Raw genomic sequence first — 25,041 nt, forward strand, 5'->3', positions numbered from 1 at the left:
TGGCAGACAAGAAAGCAACTATCTGTGTTCTGAACAGAGCTCTTTCCAGTTCAGGGGCCTGCTTCAAGACTAGCAGTGACTTCAGTACTCTGTAACATCTCTATCCAAATACAGGCCCCTTCCCTGAGAACTTGTCTTGGTATATTTTTGTTTTCTGAAACTTATTCCTCCTCTCCCTTCCCACCCCCACTTATGGAATTGTTACAGCTGATTCCACATGTATTCATAAAAAAGTTGAAGACTCTTACCTTCCAAAAGCTGTGCTTGATATTTTCCTGTTAGGGCTACATGGATACAGAGGGAATGATACAGGAATTAAACACTTATTTGAGTGTTGGATTCAATCTTAAACTTCGGCTGAATTGCACAATGAAACATAGTATTGACTTTTTTAGCAGAGTAAGAAAATGATTCCGTGAACAGTACTATTAGGCAACTTAATCAAAAGCTGCGGTTACCAACAACATTAAGATGAGTGGAGCCACAAATTACTGTGATCATTAATGAGTCAATTTGCAAATACTGTTATATTTAGCAGAGATTTGTCAGTGTAAATCAGAGTGAAACTAACATTAGAAACACCACAAGGGGACACTGAGTTAGTGATGGACATTTATTCTGGATGCCCAGGTTTTAGATTATTTTATAAACAGTTTATCCTTCCTCATAATGCTTCCCAGTTCAGCACAGGAACCGAGACGCTTCCTTTCCATTTTTACAGTTCCCTTTTGCAGCCACAGGCCGGTATTACCTAAATGAAGGACTAGACCTCAGACAAAAGCACTCAAACCAAATCAAAATATCCAGCTGCATATCTTGATAAGAGAATGTCTCATCTCTGTGTGCAGCACACAGACCCACAGCTCTTTGTCAGAGCATTGCTCTCTTTCAGCCAGGTACGTATAGCCTCACTCATAAAATTACCAATGCTCCAGCTGGTCACGGTCTGGGTGTTAGCAGACTCCTTGCTAGGGCAGGAACATTGTTCATATCAAATACTATGCTGCTGTGTCATCAAGAGAAGAAGCAGTGCAGTGCGCTCTGTGCCAAGGACTATGAAGACAGGCAGGATTTACATTCAGTTTCTAGGGGGAGCTAGAAGCCCACCACAATAATTCCATCAAAAACCTTAGATGATTGTTGTAAGCACTGGATTCTTTCCAAGTGCTCAGTACAGTTTAGAAGTGGATGAAGTGGCAGAGATAGAAGTGTCAGGAAAAAGCTGAAATTGCACAGAACCCCAAAAGTAACTTCTGCCATAGGACTCATTGTTTTTCCAAGTTCCCTTGAGGACAAAAAAATTCCTACAGGAATGAAGTACCTCTGCTGACCAACAGCTTTAGGAGAGGCCTATGTAAGGTTGCATGCATTAGCTAAGGATCTGCCAGGTCACTCCTTCCCACCCGGAGAAGAGTAGCTAACTGTAGATCTCACTAAGCTGCACAGCAGACCCCAATTCCTGAGAAAAAAATCCTGGAAATAGCACTCTCACTCTGCAATCAGGAGTCCATTGCTTAAAATATTTGAGTTTATTAATGCTATCTGCACCTTAAGTCGGAAAAATACTTACTAGGTAATGAATACCAGCATTTTGGTTCAGGCTAAATGTCAAGGTCTGAATTTCTTACTGTTTTGTAAGAACACCACATATGTAAGACAGAATGGGAGAATGGGACACAGGGAAGGAAAGGACTTTTGCTTCCTCTCCTCCTGCCACTAGCTAGTCCCATTTCAAGGAGGCATTGCTAAAAGCAGTGCAATAGGCTGCTTACCTGTTTGCTTTCAAGTTTTTCAGCCTGGCTTCCAAATCGTTGAGTAGATTTATCTTTTTGCAGCACTGTGAGCAGTAAACATCCAGTAACTCGCTGTTATAAACATGCCTCATTTTTCGGGGTGTTTGGCCAGCGCTGTTTGCAGGAAAGGAGAGATGTTACTGGCTATAGTAACCAACTCACAACAGGTTTTCCTCTTGACTGCATGTCTGTGTGTCAGAATTGCAGATGAAGGACTTGGGGAGCCACCTCTAACCACAGCTCATCTAACACAGAGCTGTTGATGGAGAATGCTAGTCTTAGGGCAAGTCTACCCGAGTTGAGGCTTTACAGGACATGTTCTGGGTGTCGGTGAAAAGAATCAGTTTGGGTGACTAGAAGAACAGCTAAAGGTATACGGAGTCCATGCGATGCATGTAGCAAAAGCAGCTACGTGAGTATGTCCCACCTCAGCAATGTTCCCCCCTAAATCTGTCCACCTTCTGACTAGAGCCTGGCATGCAACCTGAAGAATCTTTTCTCCAAGGGAAAGAGAGGAAGATGAAAAACAGAGTGGTCTGGTAAGAAGTAGTCACACAAACCCCCTCAGATGGTAGGACGGAAGGAACCCTAGAATGAGGGAGGGAGGGAGAAGTGCACATAGGTCTAAAGAGGAGATAGCAGTAGCTTTTGGCATGATAAAGAGAAAATAAACTCAAATAAAAAGACAGCAATCATGGCATGAAGTGCACAGAACCCCAGGAATGAGAATGGAAAGGGCTGCATAGACCTGAGGAAACAGGGGATGAAGGACACAAGCCATCATCATGAAGGGTCTCTGGAGAGGGGTGCTGGCTCTGCATGCACGACAGAGGTGGCAAGGCTGGATTGCAGAAGTGCTTGAAACAGAGGGTAGCACATGGGGGTTGCATGCGGAACACAGGGATGCGGTGAGCTTGTCCTGTGTTGGCAATGAAGCACAAGACCTTCACGGTTATCGATCCAAGCAGACAAATCCTAGAGCATCTTCACACTTGGCTCTTCCCCAACCCTATCCACCCATTCCCTTGCTTGGGAATCAGCCACTGACTTGGCCACAGGATGTAAAAGCTAACAGAGACTGAGGTCACATGCAGGAATCTGGTGGACTGTAGTGGCATTTCCAGCTCCTAATAGACAGCAGCTACTTGCTTATGTTTTCCAAGACATTCAAAGTCAATATGGATGCTTATTTCAAATAACCCCCTGTCCATACACAGCACTTCACCTTACAGGTTAGTGCAAGGGATCTGTAGTATCAGAACACTAAAGAGAAGCAGCTCTCTCACAGATCTTCCCTCCACTGTATCAGGGCTGGTGGATAGCATTCAGTTGGTTTCCAGTTTGCAGCAGATAACTGTGAAACCCACAGTTTGCAATAGAAAAATCTCTACAAGCAAAACAGCCCAGTTATTTCAACAGAATCCAACAGAGGTTACCAGAAACAACATATTTACTATATCTCTTATTAATAAATGTAGCCTGTCAGTTGGAGGGCAGAAAATGAATGGATAACATTTTGCTTTTAAGATGAGTCTACGTAACCAGTGTAAACTCTGGTATGGTCACCCATGCTCAGAGAAGGACAAAACTGAAAAACTGTTTGTTAATGAATAAGGAGCAACCTGGAAGATACAGATGAGCCAAGGTCAGAGTAGGCGTTGGTTCTGGTCTCATCATCAGGACATGGGCTACTGGGAGTAAAATCCACATCATCTCCTTCCCCATAGTCTTCAAACTGTTCTTCATTACTGATCAGAGAGGCGGTGGAATAAGTTGAGAGGTCAGATGCTGCAGAAGGGTTGTGAGGACTTGACCTGAAACAAGAGGTCAAAACGTCTCGAAGGCAGACTTTGATAGCATCTCACCTCACACGGAATCTTCCGCCTTTACAGCTTGTCTCCTCATTTGAGGTTATAACCCACTTTGTGTTAAAAAACTATAGAGCCCTAAATACATCTGATGTGTATTTGACATTGCCTTGAAAGACAAGAGCATGAGAATCTATGAACAAACTACCTGTGAGACAGGTTTGGATCAACACAAACCATTTCACTTTAAAGAGCACACCTCAACAATCCTCAGTCACCATGTCCATGTCGTGGTGAAGATCGCTGCTTATGGGACTTCTGATCTGAATGCAGGAACTGTTCAGATAAGTCTGAAATGCACGGGGTAGCGAAAAGAACAGGTACAAGACAAAGGCTGTCACTCTATTCCACAATCAGAGTTTCCCAGTAATCCCCATAAACCCTCTCCCACACCCCATGAGTTCCAGCCACACTCTCTTTTGTGTGGTCAGAAACAAACTTCAGCTCACTGCATGCCAGAGTCACCTACTGATGTGACCTAACGGAGACTGGGTTCCCACCCTTCCTTCCATCATGACAAAACGTGTCTTTCAGAGGAGATACGGGCCACAGGAAAAGGCTGCTTTACTGTCAGAGAAGTACCTAAAATAATGCCAAACCCACAGGGAATGGCAGAACCCTGTGACCTCAGAGAGAGAGGGCATACAGGTATAGATCAGCAGAGCCAGGCACCATAGGAAAGCACCTGGCAGAGCAGTTTTGAGCACATCACATCTAATACAACAGAGTAAGTTTGCTGCAGAGGGTGCATGGTGATTCTCCTGCCCAGAGTCCAGACCACCCTGCAGTCATGCAGCATGCTATCTTGCAGAGGCAGATATTTTACACAGATTTGCTCAGCTCCCACCTCAGTAAGGCATTCCGACAGACAATCCAATAAATTTGCATACAAGTTCTTATAAACAAACTTCTCCCTACAGAAAATGCAAGTCTAAGACCTGAAACACACACTCCACTTCAGAAGCCCTGGAGCTGCCCAACACATTACTGTGCCCCTACTACAAAACAGAATCCAGTGCCTCAATACAGTACAGTCTGCCTACTCAGTCCGCTGACACTGTGCGGATTGGGTTAAATTTTTCACCCCCTCTGCTTCAGTGCACAGTGCCTGCATCTTCAACTCCACTAGCTGAGCCACAGGACAGTAGCTCCCAGCTGATGTTCTCCAGCAGCTCAACAGTATTGCCTCCTAGGTTTCTTCTGGATCTGCCTAGAGCCTCTTAACCATACCCTGCACTTCTGCAAACAGGGAGATTCCTCTTCCCGTAATACTACATTTGTGAACTGTAAACAAGAGATGCAACAGTGTTCCTCTGGCCTATGGTGCAAGCATTATTTGCATACCCCTTCCTCCAAAAGCAATTAGTAGAAGAGGAAGCCTGCCAACTTTTCAGATGTATGCTCTTTTGTTTCTCCTGTTTTGATGAGATCCATTTATAACCTGCAATTCATTTATCTAATTCACATTAACAGAAATTGGGGCAAGTCAAGCCTGGCACACTATTAAAGGATGAAGACAGGAATACTCATGCTAGAAATAGATCGAACTTACCAAGGCTTCTTGGCTGGGAGATATATTATTGAGAAGCTCAACACATCACACAAACATCTATTCTTAAAGAGCTGCTGTGCCACGGACATACTGTGTATTGCTAAGATCTGGGTAACTCCAACTGCTGTTTGCATCTCTCCATGTTGTTACGCCAACTCAGTTTAGGAAGAAGCTCCTCATAACACTTCCACCACAGACAGAGGTGAGTTACCACCCCAGCTGAGGACTGATCACACATACTTGTCCATAAAATCCACTTTCCAGCATAACAGCCCTGGAACATCACCACTTGCCAACAGACTGGAACAGTAGCCCATTATCCCTCATGCATTGCCTGGCTAAATTTCTTTTACGGCAGCTACACAAACAGTCACCACTGCTGGATCCGCCTGGTAATGCTGCTTAGAACTTTTAATTTGTAGTTATTCCTAAACTTTGCCAAACTTTATATAAGTCCATGCTCACGGTAGATCCTGAACTCATAACCAGCCACAGGCTGAAATTGTCTAGGAATTGCACAGTCATTTTCAAGGGAGCTGCTAAAAGCAGCCAGTTTTCTCCATTTTAATACTTTCTGATTTTAGAAATGCTTTCAGGTTTGTTTTTTTCTAAAGCTGTTTTTCCCCATTCTAACACTGTCTGATTGCAAAAATGCTTTTCAGGTTTGTTTCTTTTAAAAGCTCTTTCCTGTTCTTCAGAGCAGGGCTTCACAGGGCTGACACACCTGATACACAGCCCACCTGCTTCTTCAACAAGCAGCTATCACAGTTTGGCCAAGGTAAAAATCTCTATTGTCTTTTAACATAAAAGCCTGAAGCTTCCCAAGCGTTTTCCCACAGATTTACCAAAGCTGAGGGGGCCTCAGAGGACAAACCAAGATCTATCAGTAGTAGCACAATAGCTCTTAGTAGTTCCTGCCCTCAGTAGAAGGAGAGTACAGGATGCACAATGCCTCCCCCACCCCCTTCACCAGAGCCTGAACAGCACAGCTGGGAGGAAAGATCCTAATTTCAAACACAGTATGGGTAAAAGTCAGTCACCGCAAGGATTGGTACTTTGAAGAACTGGGCACCACAAGGCAAGGAGACAGGATTGATAAAGAGCAGATGAAAACAGGAATTATCTTGATAAAGTCTCTGGGATTGCTTGGGCAAATGGGAGAAGGCCAGATCTCAGCTAGCTGGGAAATTTGGGAGGAGGGTAGGAATGAGGCTGCACAGAGAGCATCTGAGGAGTCCCAGGAGAGAGAAGGAGGACTGTCTTAGCAGTGAAAGAAGCTCAAGAGGCACAAATCAAGACAAGCAAAAATAGGGAAGACAGGGCAGAGGCTTACAAAGCAAGCCCAGCTGAGCTCCGTCCTGTGGTACTGCATTAACTCAGTTCAAAGCAGGATTAAATCAAGTTGGGTCCTTTCCCTGCCCCCAGTCAGCTTTCAGCAACAGCCCCAGGTACACACCTGGGAAGAGTCAAGTTAGGATTACAGAGACATCTTGTGTTAACAGCAAGCTATGGTTACACACACACATGCCAGGACACCCCGTGTTAAACACAATTTACTGTTGCACACTAAAGGTTATGGAAAATTAGAAACACAGAATTAACTTGGTACATAAAGCTGCAAAGCAAATCTGCAGAGCCCACGTTTTCGGATAACTAGATTACAAAAGACTAAAGTAGCACTGCCCATATTGCACTCCTTTGCAGGAAGTATTTGTTTTAATTCAGCATATAAAGGTTTTGGGAACACAGAAGATCCCAAGTTTTGGGGCATGCTAATGAAGCGATCCATTCTGGAGAGACCCAACACTTCCACTTCAACACACAACATGCAAGTCCCATGAGTGCTCGCAGAACATGCCAGAAGGAGCCAGGACTGAATTATCTAAGCCACTTAGGGGACCTAGACATCCATCTCCCTTACACTGTAAATTGATATTAAGTTTCTAAATCCTTCAGGCATCCTCAGCCTCCCACAGTATGGTTTAGTCACATGAAGATTCCTTCCTCCCTGGTCCTTTTGCACATGCCTCAAAACAGGGGTGCCATGAGGCAAAACCACCACTCACTTGTCACCAGGCAGAAACAGGCCACCAAGCACACTGTCCTTCTCCTCGCTCCGGCACACGTCGGAGGCCTCCGAGCTCTGGGCGCTCTCAATAGCACTGTCCATGTCAGATTCATGGTGAACTTCTTGCTGTGCTAGAGTCATCGCGTCGTCATCAGGGAAGAGCTCCGACTCACTGTAGGCGCTTTCACTGTCCAAGTAGGTGCAGTCCTGGATTTCGCTACCCTGGCAAAAGAAGAATCGGGAGTCAATTCAGATCATCCTTCAAGGCAGTTAGACGGATACAGGAGAAGCAATAAACCACTCTGGATGCCCTGGTAAGCAAGAGTAACACTAGATAAAAGCCACAAACCAAAAAGGCTGACGTGCTTTACAAAGCCAGTTCTTTAAGCCCCTGAGGAACCTGGCACCTTCCAGAAAGGCTCAAATACCATCTCTGACTCTTCTATAGCAGAGGGACACAACACCCAGGTATAAAAGGCAGTCAGCTTTGCCCTATTTTACTACCAAAACGCACTTGAAATAATAAATATCCTCAAAGTTTGCTTTATAAAAGAGGCATCCTTTGAAAGAATACATAAAGTCACTAAGAGTTGTTCTGTGATTAATGTTATCAATTAAACAAAAGCAAGCCCGAAAAGTCTAACAGTTTACTCTGTCTTCGAGGATGGGCAAAAATATACAGTGAAAAAAAAGCTGGCAGGTGTTAAAACATTTATGGTAAGTCTTGGTGACAATCAAAGATATAAGAGAGCAGGGAAAAAAAACAAAGCCAAAGCCATCTGTTCCTGCTTCCTGGAGCTGCAAGTCTTGATTAAGTATCAACTAAAATAAGACATCATTCTCATTACTGCAACACTTTGCTCTAGCTGTTTGTCTCCTCCCTCCCCTTCTTGCCCCATGAACACTCACAATAGCCAAGATAAGCTGTTCTCTATTTGCTTCTCCCTGAGGGACAAATAAAAATTCTTAACTGAAAAAAATACAGTCTTAAGATTTTACTCTATCCTTCGATACATAACAACACAATACTGCTTTGACAATTCCCATTCAGCGTGACACAAATGACTCCAGAGTAAGTCCTGCAAATGCTCTGACTCAGAGCTCCGCTGCAAAGCTCACCTGTAAACTCCACAGGCAGCTATACCACTGAACTATTGCCAGCAAGTTAAGACAATCATGCAATTAAGGCTTAGTTAACTAGTGCAAGTAACAAAGCATTTCTTTCATGGATACACCTCATATTTAGGTCCAGCTGTCATCCTGTCCAGCTCCTTCCCCAGGAAGCCCACGGTGCTGGCAGCCTGGCACCACTGCAAACACCAGCTGCCCTTCTGGCAAGCACATTCACTGGGACACATTTACAGTGGCATTGCTTGCAGCAGAGTAGCTTCAAGTCAACCCCTGTAGCCTCTGGACGCTCCTATGCTAGAACCACGGTGGCTAAAATCCCCTTTTGCAGAACTAGCGATGTTCTATGCTGATGACACCAATTTTTCTCAGTGCCTTTTTCACCTCAACATGAGAGGAGTCAGCCAGACGGTGCAGGTTTTTAAGATTTGCAAAAACTGCTACTAGAAATGGTTGCTGCTAGAAGGTATCACTTTCCATTTTTCCTGAAATACCAATTTATGTGACTGTGAAAACTCCTAGCGTATGGAGGTTTAAGAAATTCAAAACCATCCCACCTGCTCAAACCTAGTTAACTAATGAACACCCAAGCAGTGAAAAGGTCAGCTTCACCTGCAGTGTGAATCTCTAGGTACATACTCAGAGCAGATACCTGGATGCTTTTCTAGGTGAGCTTTCAACAGGTCTTCCAGGTACACAAGTAATTCCAGTAAGTCACTTCAGCACCATACAATAATAAGCACACGTGTGTGCACATGCCTTCTCCCACTTTTCTGCATCAGCCTTACTAAACCTGAAACTTTCCCTAGGTACTGCTCCAAGAGGTGTCCAAAAGGACTTATTCTTGGTCTATGCCATGTAGTATTTATTGAAGCAATGCTGCCTCATGCAATCAAATTGATAGCTCTGAGCCGCTGCACCTTCAGCACGGCCACTATCCCTTGTCTGCAAGAAGCTGGTGGTTTGCCAGGTCCGACACCAGCCATGGAGTCTGCCCTGGCCCTGCTATAGCCCCAGGTTCTTCAGCACTGTCTTCTGACCTGCACCTCGCATCCTCACACGCAAGCAGGGATAATGACACCATTGCTCTTTGCAAAGTACCTTGGGATCCACAAATACACAGCACAAGCAATAAGACCTTTTCAGTAGGTGTCAAAAAAGTAGAGCTCATTAAGAGCAATTAAGAAGTTTCAGAAGTATCCACGAGTCTTTCTTTATCTAACATTTCCCCAAAGTTTTCTCCTGCACACTAAGCCCCACAGGCACAGAGCTCCTGTTTCTCTTTAAAAGTTTAATGCAATAAAGCCCTGGCTGCTGTTATGGAATTGCACCAGCTGGTAAAAGTCTGATCCAGGAGGGAAAGAGAGAGGCACAGAGCACACAGTGGAGCACTGAAGTAGGAGTATGCAAATCACAGGAGGAAAGGAAGAAACAGCTCTTGCTCAGCCCTACCTCGCCATTAGCATGCCTTCTTCAGAGGTCTTGGAGAACTCTCTGCTTAAGCAAGTTTTTACAGCAGGAAAAATCTCACTGGCATTAAACAAATTAACACAAGAAAGTAAAGGTCAAGAAAACCATGACAGACTCCCTTTTTGTTCCCTGCAGGTAACACCACACATTTGCTATTTCTAATAATAGGAGCCTAGATGCTCTTTAAAAGAAGTCCATTAGCAATTAAATGTGCAGTGTCATCTATAAAGGCTAAGGGCTCACTTTTCTTTCCTGTCACTTTCTGGTAACCTAACCTTCACATATTTACTTGTATTAGAGTGCTGATCTATAGGTACAGTGCAGACAGTACCCATGCTGGTCAGTACCATTTATTAATTTTAAAAAGCGTAATTACTCTGCTCCTAAACTTTCACTTCTAAGCCCCACAAAAAAAAAAAAAACCAAACAAAAAAAAGAAAGAAATGAGCTTTTGGAGGCAATGACCCATCATAAGCCTGAACACCTGCTTTACAGCTTCTGAAATGCCTCTCTGCAAGACTTGGAACTCCTCCTGGAAGCTGGTCCTCCCTTCTGCTGGTCCCATCGGCCTGTGGGGAGCTCAGGGACTGACAGGGACTGGATAAACGCAGAACATGGGTCAGCCAAGCTCCTTTGAGAAGCTCCCCCTCAGCTGCCCTCCGCTGCTCCCTCACAGCAAGGAAAGCAGACACCACGCAGCACACCACAGCAGCCCCCCTCTCCTCCACAGACCTGCACAAACCAAGTGGGTGTTTAGGAGGCACATCTCAGCTGCTCTTCTGAGTACCTGGCAGCCAAATCACACACTGAAGACCCCAGCTCTTTCAAAGCAAGCAGCTTGATGAGCAATCCTGCCAGGGAGGCTCAGCTCCAGCAGCTGCATCAGCTGCTTATTCATGCTTTTAAGTGCTGAAGGTCCACCTACAATCAGTGCTGAAGATCGCTGCTCCAGCAAGATGTACAGAAACTAGGACCAGTGACAGCCACCGTGCTGAAGCCTGCATGACAGCTTTCTGTGGGCAGGAATTATGTGCTTAGCTATTAAGTTTTAAGAGCTTAGGGGTGGGGAATCACTACACCCCTAATAATGCAGCATTTCTAGGCACAAAGAATAGCTCTGATGTGCAGCGCAGAAATCCTGTAAAGCATGGGTCTTGGATAACACCACCGAGGTATCTCTTCAGCTCCCTTGATGAAATCAGCCTTCAGTTACACATTTAACAAAAAGTTTTCCTTCTCTTGCCTAAGTAACCAGTAGAAGGAAACAAAGCACTTTTAAAACAACTAATACAGGTTAAGAAAGCTCCTCCAAGAAGTCATAATTGGGGCACATTGCTAGTAAAGAATATAAAGGCATCCACACCTTACTGACTAAAGCTGTAAGATATTTGCAGCTGTAATTGTTCAGTGATCACAGTTTCGCACAGGACCATACTTTCAATGATGCCATCTAGCACAAGCTGCTTACAGACCACACCTAAGAAAACAAAACTTCTGAAAGAAAAAAAACCCCACAAAAAGAAAAGGCTGATTGCACATCTTAAACTCTCTAATTATTCCTTCAGTTTAGGCATCTACAGTACTTCATGTATCAAATTAGAGGTTAGCAAGAACAGGTGTTATTCAGGTAGCCTTGAAAGAGCTAACTTGAGTTTAAACAGTGTGTTAAAGACTAGGCGACACTTCTGTCCTGAGTCATTTGTTTCCAGTGTACATGCCATTAGCTGAAACCAGTAAGAGAATGAGGTTCTGACAACCTGAATATGAATCACGGTGTTTCTCATCCTGCTAGGCAGTTCCCTTCATTGTTGGCTGAGTCAAAAGAGATAAGTTGCTGCTTATGATCTTGCAAGATTCACATAAAACCAAAACCAATCGTACATTAAAATATCACCAACACAACATAGCTGCAGGTAGCTTTAAAGCAGTAAGTACTTTGTGCTTTATCTAATCGGATGCTCAAGATAACTCCCAAGTGCTTCACAGGCAGTCGGCCAGACGCTTGTATAGCAACTGTTGAATATTCAGCAACAGTTTGCTCTATAGAAGCACCTGCTGCCCAAAGATCCAAGGCCACTTCACAGAAACTAATGAATTCCCTTCTTCGAAAGAGGCAATTGTGTGGCTGCATTGAAGCCAGATGAGTAAGCACAGCCTGCCTTTGCACAGCCACCCCAAACAGAAGCAGGAGCCAGAAGACAGGGATTCCCATAGATTCCTTCAGATCCTTGTGGGGCAGGAAAGCGGCGTCAGCATTAGGTGGGTATGGGAAAACAGCTCTGCCTTGCCCTGCGGTGACCTAGTTGGGCTTTCCCAGGTTGGAAGCAATCCCTAAAATATGCACATAAAGCAGCTGAATCCTAGTAACTTGGCTGACAGACAGGCTACATGACATGCCTACATCAATACATTCATGCTGAAGAGCAAGACTAGTTAAAATTCACTCCCATCGCAGCCAAATCACCAGCACCCCTGACATTTAGACAGCCTCCCAGTATTCCAGAGAAGACAGGGAAGAAAAGCAGATCCAAGTCTCCCATCACTGGGCAATCTGATTAGCGAGAGCTGGAACCCTCACGTGCAACCAGAAACAAGAAATGCCACATGCACGTCAGCCATGGCATGTCCCTCACCAGGATCACACCCCTGACCTGCACCCATCCGACAAGCTGAATCTGCTCGCTGTGGGGGAGATGCAAGTCTGAGTCTCTGCACCCCCACCATCCAGGTTTTTTCCCCAGCAAGAGTGCAGGAAAAGTCTCCTCACTGCAACTGGAAGAGGTGCCACGTGGAGGTGTGCCAGGCTTGGTGGTCTCAGATGAAATGTTAGTTACTGCTGCACATCCATCACAGAGAAAATCCAGGCTCTCTCACCTTTATTTAAGCAGCCACTGCATCGGAAGGCAAGCATTCTCTTAATTCCTGGGTAACAAAGAAGGGCGTGAAGCATTTCTCACCAGTGTGTGTTTAGAAATGCCACTCCTCTACAAACATTTGCATATTTACACCAAGTGGGCTATGAACTTCTTTTAAAGCACAGATTCTCCCCCAACATATTTCCTTTCCTCTTCAGTTGTCAGGCAGGTGGGAAGATGCTGATCTACCCTTTGATCTGACTGGGAGCAGGAGAAACTTACGTAAGTGGAAAATGCAGAAGCACTAAGTAAGACCACACTTGTGCATCTGCGCCCATGAGGAAGCCGAGCAAACCACTGCCGGCTCTCACCCACACAGCTGCAGCCAAGCACAAGGCGCAGCAGTGGCTGCCATGCGCAGCGGCGTGGCTTGCAGGTAGGCTGACGGGGGAGGGAGGAAGTCATAGAAACTGCTTCCATCTCCTGCTGCAGCATGGAAGAGCACCCAGTCTCCCCACAGAGCTGGGAGTTCAAAATCTCTCAAGAGTTCCTATCAGCATGCAGATCATGGTTATTTCACTAAGCTGCTCAAATAAGCAGCTATTCTAGGGCTACAAGTCAGTTTGCTCAACAGAACATCTTCCTCTGACTGACTGGTTACCCAAATCTATTATTTGAAGCTCAGTTTAAGGCAAAGGTTCACACACAAAGCTGCTGTGGGTATTGGAAAGGACTTCTAGGAGGAAGTTTATTTCTAAAATCCAAATATAGGATCGAGTGCTGGACAGCATGCTGGAAAGCTGGCAGAGTCCCCAGATGAGAGCAAGCCATGCCTGTGCTGCAGCGCACTGCCAGCCTCCTGCTTCCTTTGCAAGATAACATCTGTATCTCATACAATCGTGCAAGTCAAGGACAACAGGTTTTGACTGAAAGACCAAGCCTCAGCTTCTGGGCTGTTGATGCTGAACCACACGAGTGGAGGGCACAGAGGTTTTGAAAGACTGCTTTGTGCTCTGGATAGGAAGTTCAAACTGACATGCCTTTTCCAAGGCAGAGGAGAAAGGCAGTGTGCAGCCTGGAGCCAGCCAGGGAACGGCAGGAGTCAGGAGTGTTTACACTGCTACCTGTCACTTTAATTGGCCATAATAGAGACGCCAGACCTCATCACGCACAGGGTCTAGATCCAAGCACTCCTTTTCACAGGTCATTGTTCATGCTCTGAAAGTTTTAACATTAAAAGACTTTAGCAGGCTGCTAATTTGATTCTCTAAAGAGAAGAGGGGGCAGGGGGGAAGGCTCTTTCCCATTACTTTGAAGTTGCTCCCCATCACTCCCTGGGCTGCTTCCCACTACTAGACAGCCATACACTCATCAGCCATCACCAGGGGCTCAAAGCAAGGAGCATCTCTTTGCAAAAGAAAAAACATCCTAGACTGCTGTGTTAGGAAGAAAAGTGCATCCCCTTCACCTTCAGCACGGCCAGGGCCAGCACATCAACCACAGTTCAGAATAAAACCCACCAGACTGTTTGGCATCTTGTTCCAACATTGATTAGGGCACTTTCAGCTCTGAGCTGCAAGACAGTTTCCATTCTCTCTCACATACCTAGAAAAAGAGGTGCGAAGTGGCACAATGCTGGTATACCATGAGGATGTCACTCAGGAATCCCTAAGGTGCTGTGCAAGCTGCCAGACTTCGGCAGACTGGTGGCACAGCCCTTCCCATGCAGGGAACTGCTAGGAAATACCACAGCAGATACCTGCCTGCCACCCCCTCCTCCAGAGCACGGCACCAAAGTTCAGCAACCGCCGCTGAAGTGAGCCATGGTCAACATTGCATCGCATGCGTAGGGGTGCTGCAGCCCTTGGTTTAAAAAAGCTGGTATACAACTAAACTAAGAAATAATTATTCACGATACTTGCCTAAAAAGATCTACGCAGCAGATAATAAACATGACATGATTAACCCTCTTGAGAAGCCTTTGCCTTGAGATGAGACAATCTCTTTCTATTTTTAAAGTCAGAACAGCACTAACAGGGAGGGAAGACAGAAAATATCAAACTCTTACCAAGGCCCGTTTCCTAGGACTGACGCGCAGGCCTGCCCCTGTTAAACCTGCCCCTGGGGGCAGTGGGGCCAGCCAAGGTGGCACATCTCAGGCAGCAGTGGTCACCATTATGTTGACACGTACAGTGTGTGACAAAACTACGCAGACCATGTCTGGGGTCCATGGAGCCAACCGCAGGCAGGACGTCACAGCGCTGCCCGTGCACAGGAAGCGCAGAGCTGCAGTTCACAGCAAAAGGCACGCGAAAAACATCCCAGCGTAGACCAGCCTTCAAAACCAAGGGCCAGAGGTAAAGGTCAGCTTATGGTATTTTGAAGCAATACTACAAATGAACACCTCTACCATGTCGAAGAGAGCTGGAGGCTGCTTGCAAAGAAATGTCTTTATTTTAAGCCTGAAGCACAGTCCAGTGCTTGCTTCTCAGTTCAGTTCCTTAATTAACCGAGTCTGTAAGTTACAAGATGCTCTTTGCAAATGGTGTTTGCTGCTCAGGAGACAGCTGAGCTCACACGCTAACTTGTTTTCCTTGACAAGCCTCAAGGTCACCCAGTCGGGCACTCAGTAAATAGCAAAAAAAACCCTTGCATCATACTCGCCCACAGGTGCTGCAGGCACATGGGTGAAGAGCTCTTTGAGCAGACTTAGCGCTGCTCCACACCTGGGCGAGGAGGAGGGTACTCCGAGTGTCCCCAAGAGTACTGCTAGGTACAAACAGTGTGAAGAACAGGCAGACGCTGTCCCAGGCAGGCACAATTCTGCCTATGTCTAAGCTAATTATTTACAGGAGCCCTGATCAAATTCCCTTCCCCCAAAGAAACTGGAAACTATAATATTTGCATTTCTTTTGTATAATACTGCAGAAGTTTGGCCTCCAGCAAACACAAGGAAATAAAGGCATTTAAAGAAAAACAAAGAAAACAGGACTTTTTGCCTCACAAATCGTATTTCTGTCTTCCCACCCACCCGGGCTAGATTACACTGCAGTCTCCAGAGGGGAGGAATGACTGGGGAATGGGAGAAACTTCAGACCCCAAGAGGTAGAGAAACATCTCGAGTTTCCCCAGCGCCATAAGAAATCCAGCCATGCTTGATGATGAATAGTTTACATTGGCAAGCAGAGGGAAATCATTAAGGATGTGGCTTTGCTCTAGTTTATAGAGAAACACTTCCCAGAGCTCATTGGTCAGTGTGAATGCAGACAAGCCTAAAAACTAATTTACTTCATGTTTAAGAAATACTGAAGTAGCTCTGAAGAGCTCTTCATTAGGAGGAGGAAGGAGCTCCAGGACCTTGGCTGCTCTTCAGCTGGTGGCTGGGCAAACCGCAGGTTAAGGCGTCTCTGCTGCAGGAATAACTGGAATTGCAGCCTTTATCCAGCAAAGTTTGCAAGCACTGCTTTTTTTAAAAAAAAATCAGTTTCCCCATCTATTTATAAAAGTAATTTTATTTATTTTTAAAGAAAGGCTCTCACGTACCTGCTTTTTTAGTTTCTTACAATGAAGTGAAAGCACTGAATTGTATTGTAGAAGGGCTGCCAAGCACATCATACCACTCGACAAATGACAAACACAAATGAAGAACCCAGTGATCATAAACTCTGGCACAGTCAACAAACTGTTTTTTCACTTATATGGTAAAATACAAAACATGGCTTATTTTAGAGTTTACAGCTATGTGTAGGCAGGAGGTAGTTCTACCCTTGAACCTGCACAGACAAAACAGATGGCAATCAAGTAAAAAACATTTGTAGCAACATTAGTTTACACACTGAAAACAGGGTTCAAAGCAGAGCCATACCCAGAGACCCCTACTACTAACCAGTGGTGTTAGCTGCAACACAGTGCCCAAAGCATGGTTTTGTGTTCAGTACAGCTATCAACCTAAATGACTATAGTAAGATCAAAAGGAATTACGTTGTGCTGCAATTCAGAATTTAAGGGCTCAGCTAACCAAATATGGGAAGCATTTGATAATATTAATGTTTGAATAACGGTTAATTCAACAGCAACACATGATTAGTTTTATAACCATTTAAAATCTTTCACTAGGACGCTGTATTCAAAAGACTGAAAGAATTAAGCTCAAGGTGTGCTTAACATGTGACAGGACTGGTTAATCAATAACTGAAGCAAAGCTATTTCATTCCCCTTCCCATCTTGGCATGGAAAGTGTTCTGTTTTGCAGCCTTTGCACATGGCTAAGATCCCCCAACCACCATGGTGGCAAGAGCCGTGACAAGGCAACCACAGCTGAGAAACATCTGTATGTCAGGTGGCTTCTGGGAGACTTGCTGCTGTTTGCAGTAATTCTTCAAACAACAAGTTAAAAGAAGCCCAAATAAAAGAAGTTTTAAAACTGCTTGAAGGTTACCACATCGAGCATCGGGAACAGCTCAAGCTCCTTTCGGTTGGGGCAGATGTTGCCAAACAACCAGAAGAAAATCCACTGTCCCCTTCTGTACCCAGTTGTGTGAATAATATTCCACACTACTGAACTCACCCGGTGGGGACACCATGTTATTCCCCTCTCCTCAAAAGTCAGAAGGGCCACAGGCAGAAAAATCTCTCGCATCACCAACACCACCGCTTCACTTCTTACTGAGAACCAAGAAATGATTAGGGACAGCAGTCTAGTCCCATCACTGGGGTGCAGCCCCACATTCAGCACACCACCTGACTGGAGTAAGATCATTTTGAATGGGAACAGCTGTGACAGCGTATCAAAAGGGATTGAAAGAGTCACAAATTATACTGGTATAAGGGCTTGAATACAGGTGCCATGAAGTCCACGTTCAGGGAACGTATTTTGAACCTATTTCAGTAGTGTTCTCTCAACTGTCCCTCCTCCTTAACATAAGTAGTTAAATCAGCCAAATAACATGAGGATAAATTATCTGTGCCCCCAAAGCCACTAACTATAGATCTGCCAAAACGAAAGAAGAATATTGCTACTAGCAAAGCAGTAACATTAGACTGCCACCCAAAAATCAGCACTAGCATGGCACAGAGCAGGGATGGCATTTGCCTGCCCCGGCATCTCTGCCACATGCCACTTCTGCATAACAGAAAAGCACAACTGCCCGCCAGCGTTTCAGAGAGACACAAGCAACTCCACACCAAGATACCTCCTATGCTCCCACCGCTGAAAGCATCAGAGGAAGAGCTCTGCCGTGAACCGCTCGCTGATGCTGCCGAGCACATACACAGGCCTGACCCCACTCAGTTCAGCAGGGGCAGGACCACCTCACCCACCACGTTAGGGTAATGCGGGTCCCGCATGAGGGCTATTTACGAGACCCCGTAGTTACAGACCAGACTGTGTGACAGCCACATACTAACCGTGCATCATTTTTTCCCGACTATGTCACCAGCATCCCAGAGCCAGCAAATGCATTCAGAACCACAGTTGGGTGTTAAAAAATATTTAACAATAAGTAACGGCAATCCAAACACATCACCAGTGCCACAGAAAACAATTACACAACAAGCCCCTTGCTTGCGTTTACCCTTAAAAAGTACTCGTTTCTTCTCTTTTTTAAAGATTTTAAAGCCCAGATACTGGGTGATCTCCAGGTGAGAGCCCCGAGCAGCGCGTGAGGCTCAGCTACGCAGGAAGAGCCCCCCTTCTTCCCCGACACCCCGTTTCACCACGCACGGCTGGCCAAGACATGGGTTTGCATTTCTCCCCAGCGTTAAGAGTACTGCCAGAGCTCTCCCGGACCTGCTCACTTCTCCCACTGCCCGCCCAACCTTTCTTTCAGCAGACGTGGCCCTGGAGGGACAAACCCCTCCCTAGGCAAACAGGAGAAAAAAAACAACAAACCCCAAACACAACCCGGCACGGTTGCGCTGTACCTGCCCGCTTCCCCGCTTGCAAAACGCTCCCTGCAACCACAAACCCGCCGGTACTGCAGGCAGAGCTCGCCGAGATGCTCTTCCCCCTCCTGCCCACAGCAAACCCCGCGGGTCCGGGGGAATTCCGCAACCCGCGTCCAGCCGCGACCACCGGCGGGTGCCGCCGCACGGGTCTCCCCCCGCATCCCTCGCGCCGGTGCCACGGCGTGGAAACCCCCAGCACCACCGCGAAGCTGCCCCTCACCCCGCGCCGAAGACACCGGCCGCCTCCCGCCTTGCGCCGCCGGGCTGCCCGCGCCTGGCCCGGCGCCGGGAGGTCGGTGCCGTCCCCACGGCCCGGCCCCGCCCCGCTGAGGGGGCGGAGCGACCCGCCCCGCGGTTGCTAGGCAACGCGGGGGGCGGGGGGGGCGGTGTGTGTATCCCTGGTGTAGGCGCGGTACCGGGGCGCCGTGACGCCGCTGCGCGGGGGGTTTGGCCTTCAGCCGCAACAATCGGGCGGGCAGTGACAAGCCCATCGGTTCATGCTTCATGCAAATCCATCTACCAGCTTAATGTCGCATGTCCCAGGTGCTGCCTGAGCCCGCGCTCATCATCATCGCAGCCAGCGACTCCTAAGTGCAAACCAACAATCCCCAACGGGTTGGTTTGCGGATGGTTTGCGGGGGGCTGCGCCTGGGAGGCCGGGTTCGTGGCGGGAGTCGCCCGCACCCTGCTGGGGGTGGTGGTGCCGTAATTCTTCAGTTTGGCTCAAAATTATCCGTGATCATGGTTAGAAAAGGAAGCTGCCTTCCCTAGAAATGAAATGTGGCTTAAAACCCGCCTAATTCTAAATATATATATATATACATACATATATATATGTGTGTGTGTGTATGTATTATGTATATATATGCATATCCCTGTGCTCAAACCTCGGGCAGCAGAGACCTGTTTGGCCCGGCGCAGTGGGAAGGGGTCCCAGGGCTGCCCTAGGTGAGGGTGGGTGATGCATCGCCTGCACCCCGGGCTGCTGCACCCACCGGCTTCTCCTCCCCGGCGTCGGGGGCCAGCAGCCCGCCAACGGAGGAATTTTTACTGACCGATTTTCAGGTAAAGTGAAGGGGCTGCCCTGGAGGGCAGAGCCCCCAAGGGCAGTGGGGATGCCAGGTCCCCAGAGGGGGACAGCCTCAGGGAACACTGGGGTTCACTGCAGATGACCTCGCCTGCCTGGTGTGACACAACACAGGTACAGCCTCCCCGTGATGGCGGTGCCAACGTAAAACACCCTCAGTGTGCTACTAAGCAAAACAGATCCTAGTAGGAAGTGATGTCTGTTCTGTCCCTGATTTTAATCCTTTTAGCTACAAGATAAAGAAAAGCAAAACAAAAGGCTGAGAACATGCACACTGACTTGGTTATTTTAAATTCACTTCTTAGAAGTTGTGTAACTTCCTTTTTAGCAACACCTCCTAAGAATTGTCCTGCCTGTGCTGTCTGTGCTAATAAAGAAAAAATTAAAGAAATAAAATCTGTTTCAGTGGCTTTGCAGTAGAGGACTCAAAGGCAGTGGGGTGGTATTCCAACAACCATTTTCTGCAATACTGCTGTCCTGGAGCCAAACCCCACCCTTACCCCCTGTCACCGTTTTCACCAGAGTATTACACACGGAAGGAAACACAGTCCTGAAGGTTGAGCACAGTGAGCACCTCCCTGCCAGCCTAATGGCACTGAAAGACTCTGAAAAGCAAAGAATCCCCAGTCGTTACCCTCCCACTGGATCCTGCCACATTCCAAATCCTATTTTTAAAGGTAGCTTTGAGTATTTCAAAAGAGTTACACAAAGCTGTTTGCGCTGTACTTTAGTAACAGTGCTCATATACAGAGTTACAGAGATGCTGTAGATGTAAATGATTGAAAGGTCATTTAAATACTTTATACTTCTATACTCAAATCTTTTGGACTTCATAGTGTTCAAAGACAGGGCATTTTCTGGGGAGGAGAAAGGCGCAGGAGTCACTTGGAGCAGAAGATAAGGAAATTGTAAGAAAACAGACCAAAGCGGGCAGTGACAAGCCCATCGGTTCATGCTTCATTCAAATCCATCTACCAGCTTAATGTCGCATGTCCCAGGTGTTGCCTGAGCCCGCGCTCATCATCATCGCAGCCAGCGACTTCTAAGTGCAAAATATTGTCGTTAAAAAAGCAAAAGCAAAAGAAATTCATTAGCCTCTATTCTTACACATAAAGCTTAAAGCAATTCACTGAACTTGACCCTTTATCCAGTTCATCAAAAGAAAATGAATTCTGTCTCTGCTGAACAGAGAAGCTTTGGAAGGGCAGGGGACGCCTTAGGTTTAGTGTAATAAAGTGTAACAGCAACAGCTGAAAGCAAAGTGCACCTCCAGCCAACACACACGGCCACCCTCACGTGTCCGAGGAGGTCCCTCGGCCTCAGCAAGGTCCCCGCACACCAGGGCCAGCAGACCCTGGGCTCCCTGCAGCGGCAGCAGGCTCCGGAGCCCTCCTGTTTGGGAGCTCTCCAGGGAAGCTGAGCAAAAGCTGATAATGAACAGTGTACCAGGGATCAAAAACACCTCCCAGACATCCTTCTATTCATTAATCTAAATTAACAGGAAAGCAATTTTTACAAGACAGATCTGGGGACAGACAACTTCACTGCTTACTAAATAGGACACTTCTAAAATCTGCTTTTCCTTTCATTTTGAAAGACAGTTGTATGTCAGGGGTTCATTGCCGAATAAATAACAATCATAAATAAAATAATTACTTGCACAGTATGTTTTTTAATGGTTTCCTGAAAGACGCAAATAAGAAGTGTTTCTAGTGTTACACTGCTCAGGCAGTACTATGACACATCGTGAAACAGTTCCTGATACTTACAGAATGATTTCCCAATACAGCTATCCTTTCAATAGCTTGTGAGGAGGAAAACGTAAAATAAATCTTCAACAGGTCAAGCAGCTACTGTTAAAACCAGTATTCTAATAGAGATGTTAAGAACATACGCACAACTGTTTGGTACACCTGCTGGATGTATTACTCAGTATGCTACCCAGGGCTTTGCCATTTATTACATAGTAAAAATTGAGAAGGTATAAATGTCTCATTGATAGAAGTGCTCCTCAGTAAAATCCCAGAAAACGTACACATTTTAGACAACCAGCTCTTATTAAGGAATGACTGTATAAAGACTTTATTAATAACCATAGCTATAATATAGGTCCATTTCTCATTTCACTAAAGCTAAGCCTGATTAAGCAGAGATTGTTATAGGCTGGCTTTGATCTCCATTGAGACAAACCCCTTACTTTTTACATATTTCATGGTAAAGTGATAGTTTTCTGTTTACGAACGCTTATGATTTGTTTCCTACAAAGGGAAAACCAGAGCACATTGTCACGGCTGAGGGAGGGAAGGTGGCTATCACTGCCTTTCTTGGAGGAATGAGAACTACATCGGGAGTGACACAGACCTTGAACTGCTTCCTGCCTGAGAGCAGCCAGGGTGAGGAGGAAGGGCTGCACGGCTGCACGAAATGCCCAGGATAGCAGCTTCTGCTTAGTAAGACTGGCAGCTGCAACTCAATGAGTCAGTGCCAGAGAAGGAGATGTTGCATGATACGTTTTTCCCATCTGAGACTCTGGAGGTCTATTCCCTTGCTGTGATTTCAGGCAGCTGAAGAATCTGTGCACGTTAGTAACAGCTCAGGTGACCACAGACATTGAAAGATACCCCAGGCTTCGTGAGCAGTTCACATGAATAGGATCTGCCCACTGAGACCCTCATGAACATGGTATTTTCTGACTCCATCAATGGCAGCCTTTCCACTTTTCAAAGGAAAGCTGTACAATGGCAGACATGCTCCTCCAGTACATAACAGCTGGCCCCTGGAAATGGTAGGGCATATCTTCACACTCAGTTTCCATCTTAATTCATCTTAGTTAATTCATCTTAGTTTTTCCTAAATCTCATCTGCCGTATGCCTACTTGTACATGGTGGCATTGGCAAAGTATGAGTACTCTTCATTCCTGTCCAGGGTTGAGGTTAGGATGGTGACAACCACCTTTCTGTTAGTGGAGAGTAGACTTTTATCCCCATTACCACAGAAAAGAAGAAGAGAGATGGTTACACTGGCAAAAGGATGCTTGGTACTGCCAGATTAATAATGCTAAGTATCCTGGAAAAAAGGCGCTTGCAGAAGCATGCCAGAGGAAATTTGGGCAAAATACTCATATTTGAGTGCTTAGAGGAAGATTACTAAATACAGAGCTGAGTGCCTAAATCACAATCACTACTCACTCTTCCCTGTGAGGGTGCTGAGGCTCTGGCATGGGTTGCCCAGAGCAGCTGTGGGTGCCCCATCCCTGGCAATGTCCAAGGCCAGGCTGGACGGGGCTTGGAGCACCCAGGGCAGGGAGGTTGGAACTAGATGATCTTTAAGGTCCCTTCCGACCCAAACCATTTTATGATTTCCAGTAGAGGCAGCCAGAGTGCCTGCTGAAACCAGGGGCTCCTGGCCAGGAAATGCCAGGCAAGGGGCGTTGTTGAAAGTGTTTACGGCAGGGACACCTCCTGATCTTGTACAAAGCCCTGCAATTTCTTCTGGAGCAGTTCTGAACAAAGGCTGGCACCTCCTCTACTGTTCCAGAGGCAAAAATCCTTCCTCTGAATCTACTAACGCATTGCTTATAGGCTAGTCACCCTAATGACAAGAAACTGGAGCTGAAATGTGAAGAACAGAGACTAATTAATAATGAAGATAATGAGATCACCAGAATGTATATACCAAACCCGCATCTTAATTATCTCATGAAAACTGGCAACTCCAATCATGCTTCAAGGGCCTTTAATCATGCTCTCTCTGATGAATATTTGTGGCTATTTCACACAGATACTTATGTAAAAATACCTTTTGTGTGGGTTTTTCCCCTACAATAATAGCCGGCCAAGTTACTACTGCACGTAACTGCTCTGCTTCAAAATGAGATATCGCAGACTAGTAATTACAGCTGGTCTGATCTCCATCTCATCTACTCTCATCTTATTTTGGAGCGTCTCCTTTGAAGCAAACGCAATGAGACTGGTGTGAATTACTGCAGTGTTACTATGAATCCCTTTTATTATGACAGAACAAACCAAGAATGATCCCTAATTAAGCTCGTTTCTGCAGAAACACAGGGAGCGTACAGTCCCTGCCGCAAAGATCTTACAATCAGAAAAGGCAAAGACAGACTTTCAGGTAGGGAAGAGGGGACAGAGGGAGTGCAGAGTGAACTCTCTCCCAACTACAGTTTGTTCCCATGACTTCTCTGAAGGGGAAGCCAGGAGGAGGCTAAGATAGCATGAAAGCAGGAAAAGCATGGAGCTGCTGAGCTGCAGACTGTAGAGAGAGCAGCAGCAGGCTACATTTACAGCAGCTAGAGCCTCTTCAGAGCATTCTGCAGTATCCCCTTTGCCCTCCCCATCCCTGCACCCCAGGACAGGGTGAGGAGGTCAGCTCCAAACTACAGCTGCATGGGAACATTGCTCCGGGTGGGAGCAGGCTCAGCTCAACCCCTGCTCCCACTCCCAAAAAACAAGACCCCTCTGCAGAGAGGCTTATTTTAGCAAGCAGGGAAGCAGCTCTCCAGGCTCTACGCCATGGGACGGGCCATGGGGGTCTGCTCTCCCTATGATCCCGTTAAACATTAACAAAAGCAGAGTGTGTGCTTGTATACTATCCTCAGGAATAGGGCAAGCAGCCTGGCAGATCAAACAGCATGGGTCAAACGAAGGGCTCGCAAATGAAGGTCTCTGCACAGACAAGAGCAATGAAGTTGGACCTACTTCTGTGGCATGCAATTACAGCACAAAGACGTTTCAGGAGACTTACCCATTGCTCTCTAGAGATGAGCTACTTGCAACCTCTTTGCCCTCAGTAGGTTACACTTTGGTGGCATAATGAGGCTGCATTTGGAAAAAATTTCTGTGTTCCTCTCCAAAGCCTGAGGGACAGTAAGTCAAGAACTGCAAATCCAAAGGCCTGACAGTGAAACAGGATATGCACCCCCTTCTTTAAAGCAGTTTATTTTTTGCTCATCACTGCAACTGTATAATTTTTTCATAACAGGCTCTGAAGGTATCTCCTAATAGTAGCTGTGAATTCACAATTAAAGTGCCTTTGTCAAAAGCATTACAAAAACATGCCCGGCACAAAACCTGTTCTACTTAGCCTTCGTCAAAATGCCCAATAATACAAGATTAAAATAAAACAACAGGTTTCATGAGCAAATCTAAATGAAAAATATGTAGCCTGTCCTTTAGGAATGGGCTGGGAGGACTGTGCAGGCTGAGGGCATAGACACATTCAATTCGCAGACAAGAGAACAGAAGACGGCAAGGGAA

The 25,041-nt window shown here is 46.2% G+C and overlaps 1 protein-coding gene across 3 annotated transcripts in view; it reads right to left on the reverse strand.

Moving 5' to 3' along the window:
* RAB11FIP4 (RAB11 family interacting protein 4) overlaps positions 1 to 25,041 on the reverse strand; it is a 130,359-nt gene that overhangs the window by 12,512 nt on the left and 92,806 nt on the right. Inside the window, exons 1-5 of one of the 3 annotated variants that reach the window (XM_037406201.1) lie at positions 18,901 to 18,981; positions 7,280 to 7,503; positions 3,416 to 3,607; positions 1,773 to 1,907; positions 249 to 284 (exon numbers count right to left, since the gene is read on the reverse strand). In XM_037406201.1, the coding sequence (XP_037262098.1) occupies positions 249 to 284; positions 1,773 to 1,907; positions 3,416 to 3,607; positions 7,280 to 7,422 (506 nt within the window). In that variant the 5' untranslated portion in view covers positions 7,423 to 7,503; positions 18,901 to 18,981. Of the gene's footprint in view, positions 1 to 248; positions 285 to 1,772; positions 1,908 to 3,415; positions 3,608 to 7,279; positions 7,504 to 18,900; positions 18,982 to 25,041 lie in introns of those variants that run through there. The other 2 variants (XM_037406188.1, XM_037406194.1) reach the window with 2 other exon arrangements.

Source organism: Falco rusticolus, chromosome 1 (genome assembly GCF_015220075.1).
Source record: "Falco rusticolus isolate bFalRus1 chromosome 1, bFalRus1.pri, whole genome shotgun sequence".
Classification (NCBI taxonomy): Eukaryota; Metazoa; Chordata; class Aves; order Falconiformes; family Falconidae; genus Falco; species Falco rusticolus.